The sequence below is a fragment of the Carlito syrichta genome, unplaced genomic scaffold (genome assembly GCF_000164805.1).
Source record: "Carlito syrichta isolate Samal-C Ts95f unplaced genomic scaffold, Tarsius_syrichta-2.0.1 Scaffold107931, whole genome shotgun sequence".
In the NCBI taxonomy this organism is placed as follows: Eukaryota; Metazoa; Chordata; class Mammalia; order Primates; family Tarsiidae; genus Carlito; species Carlito syrichta.
The window spans coordinates 6,836-9,432 of record NW_007052027.1 but is presented as its reverse complement, the minus strand read 5'-3'; the positions used below and the strand labels follow the sequence as shown (position 1 = coordinate 9,432).

The 2,597-nt window shown below is 64.1% G+C and overlaps 1 protein-coding gene across 1 annotated transcript in view; it reads left to right on the top strand.

Annotated features, from left to right (window-relative positions):
• The window catches only part of RGS11 (regulator of G protein signaling 11), a gene marked incomplete at its 3' end in the record, with an annotated part of 6,433 nt that overhangs the window by 1,688 nt on the left and 2,148 nt on the right, over nucleotides 1-2,597 (top strand). Inside the window, exons 2-8 of the mRNA XM_021717210.1 lie at nucleotides 67-117; nucleotides 306-412; nucleotides 1,060-1,111; nucleotides 1,206-1,264; nucleotides 1,477-1,553; nucleotides 1,717-1,798; nucleotides 2,458-2,526. Coding sequence (XP_021572885.1) covers nucleotides 67-117; nucleotides 306-412; nucleotides 1,060-1,111; nucleotides 1,206-1,264; nucleotides 1,477-1,553; nucleotides 1,717-1,798; nucleotides 2,458-2,526 — 497 coding nt within the window. The remainder of the gene's footprint in view (nucleotides 1-66; nucleotides 118-305; nucleotides 413-1,059; nucleotides 1,112-1,205; nucleotides 1,265-1,476; nucleotides 1,554-1,716; nucleotides 1,799-2,457; nucleotides 2,527-2,597) is intronic.

Here is a 2,597-nt window from a genome sequence, read left to right as displayed (position 1 = left end):
CCGGGGGAGGGCGGGGGTGGGGCCTCTGGGGCTCTCTCCATTCTCCACGCCCGTCTCTCCGCGCAGGCTGCGACGTCGTGGAGTGGTTGACCCAGAAGTTCCGCGTCTCCGAGGAGGGTGAGGGGCCTACCCTCTGTATCCGGTCTCCCTCTGGCCCTGGGGTCTCTGGGCCAGTGGCCCAGGGCTGGGCTTCCTCTGGGCTCCCAGGCCTCGGGGGCTGCAGAGCGTCCGGGGTGAAGGAAGTCATCCGAAGAGGGAGGCCCCGCTCGGTCTACCCAGGGACATCACCACCCACCCCTCCCCAGAAGCCCTGCACCTGGGCACCCTCCTGGTGCTGCATGGCTACATATACCCGCTGCGCGAGCCCCGAAGCCTGGTGCTCCGGCCGGATGAGACCCCCTACAGATTCCAGGTCAGGCTCTGCTGGGAGCAGGTGGGAGCAGGCAGGACCCTCCCCCCTCACCATTTATCCAGTGCCCGACTGGCAGAGGCTGGGGGGGGGGCGCGGAGCTTGCTGGAATTGGAGCAGCATGTGGTGACGCCATCGTGGGCTGATGGCCCACCACCCCACCCCCAAAGGCCTGGACTGGAAGTACCCCTGTGGTGAGAAGGACCAGGCCAAGGCAGGGAGTGTCAGTTTTTCTGGGGCCACAGCAGGACCCCTATAAGGGGTCACATCTGCAGAGAATTCTGCTGGCTTCCTGGGGGTCCCGAGGCCCCAGCCCTGAAGGACAAGACAGGCCCCTTCTTGCCCGACCACATCGGGGGCCCAGTCCCTTTCTGCCATCAGTGTACCCCTCACCCCAAGTAAGGACTGTGGCTACATCCAGGCCTTGGCAGGCCCTCACCCCTACCTGAAGAGGGGTGTAGGGCGGCCAGAGTCAGGGAGGTGGCCTGAGGCATGAGTTGACCTCAGGCGGAGAGGCTAGGTGGTGGGCAGGCGGGGAGACCTCAGTCACCACCTGGCAGCCCAGGATCCTTCTGAGGGAGTTGTGAGGACAGGTGGCACCTGGGCGGGAAGGTGCAGGGGGTCCTGGACACCCATACCTGCACCACCAGACACCCTACTTCTGGACGAGCACCCTGTGGCCGGCCACTGAGCTGGACTATGGTGAGTGAGGGATGCCCAGGCCTGGTGGCCTCAGGGTGATGCCACAGGGTGGGGGCTGAGCTGGCCCTCTGCAGCCTGCCCCCTGTCCTTCCAGCCATCTACCTGGCCAAGAAGAACATCCGAAAGCATGGGGCCCTGATGGACCATGAGAAGGTGGGACCACTCTCCCCAGCCCTGGGGCTGAGTCTGGTCAAAGGGGCCTAGGCCTCATGCTTAGCCTCACATGCATGAGTGTTCTGAGCCAACCGTGAAGCCCAGTCTAGATCACACGCACAGCCTGCTCTCTGTTGTCTCCCTGTGGAGGTGGGGGTCTCCCTCAGAGCTGGGCATGAGAGGGGCGACTCACTGAAGACTTTACCCCTCAGGAGCACTATGACCAGCTCCACAAGAAGATCAACCACACGTGGGATCTGGTAGTGATGCAGGCGAGAGAACAGCTGCGGTGAGACCCCTGGCCCCCAGCGGGCACTAAAGCCCAGCCTGCTCCAGAAGCCATGCCACGGAGAGGGTGCTGGTCACCATGGGACACTGGACCACCAGCCTGAGGGTGGGGGGAGGTGCAGCGGTGGGTGCTGTATACCCCCAACTCTGCCTACTCCTCCCAGGGCGGCCAAGCAGCGTAGGAAAGGGGACAGGCTGGTCATTGCGTGCCAGGAGCAGACATACTGGCTGGTGAACAGCCCCCCGGTGAGCCCCGTGCGGTGGAGGGCGGTCACTGGCCAGCACTGGGGTCCTCGTGATTCCTTGGAAAGTACTCTCGGGATCTCTCTTTTGGGCCTGTTGAAGGATATGCCTTTGAGGTCCTGGTGGGCACAGGAGGTTTGAGCTTTGAGACTAAGCTGTGCTTCTGCCCTTCAGAACCCAGAGGTCTCCAGGTCAGGACTGAGACCACCCCATCCCCAGACCATAGGAGGACCAGCTTCTCTCTTGGTCTAAGGGAGAGGCACAGGGAAGCCAGATGAGGGATCGAAGGCCCTCAGAAGCAGGCCAAGTGGGGGCCAGCCCCAGCTGCGGTGTGAGGGACTGAGGTCACAGGCCAGGAGCTTCTGGCACCACTCCTCTGGCATCAGGTCTTACACAGAGCTGTGGTCCTGGCAGGTGGTCTGAGGTTTCCCTCCCTGGGGGGCTGTGGAGAGACCCAGAGGACAGGCCAGTCGGGGGTCGGAGCTGGGGGGACAGCTCCTGGCAAGTCAGGGCTCTGCTCCTGAGTCCCTTTGAGCGTCAGTTTCCACATCACAGGGCGAAGCGCTTTAGAATGTAGGGGTCTGTAGAGGTGGAACTTAGCCCTGAGGCGGGGTCTGGCAGGCCCTCAGAGCCGCGCCCTCACCTCATCTCATCCTCGTCAGCCCGGGGCACCCAACGTGCTGGAGCAGGGACCAGAGCGGGGCTCCTGCACCGCCAGCCACGTGCAGACGGTGAGCTCCGGCGCAGGGCCCCCACTCCCCCACTCCCTGTTCCCACCGGTAGCTGCGCAGGCCCCGCCCAC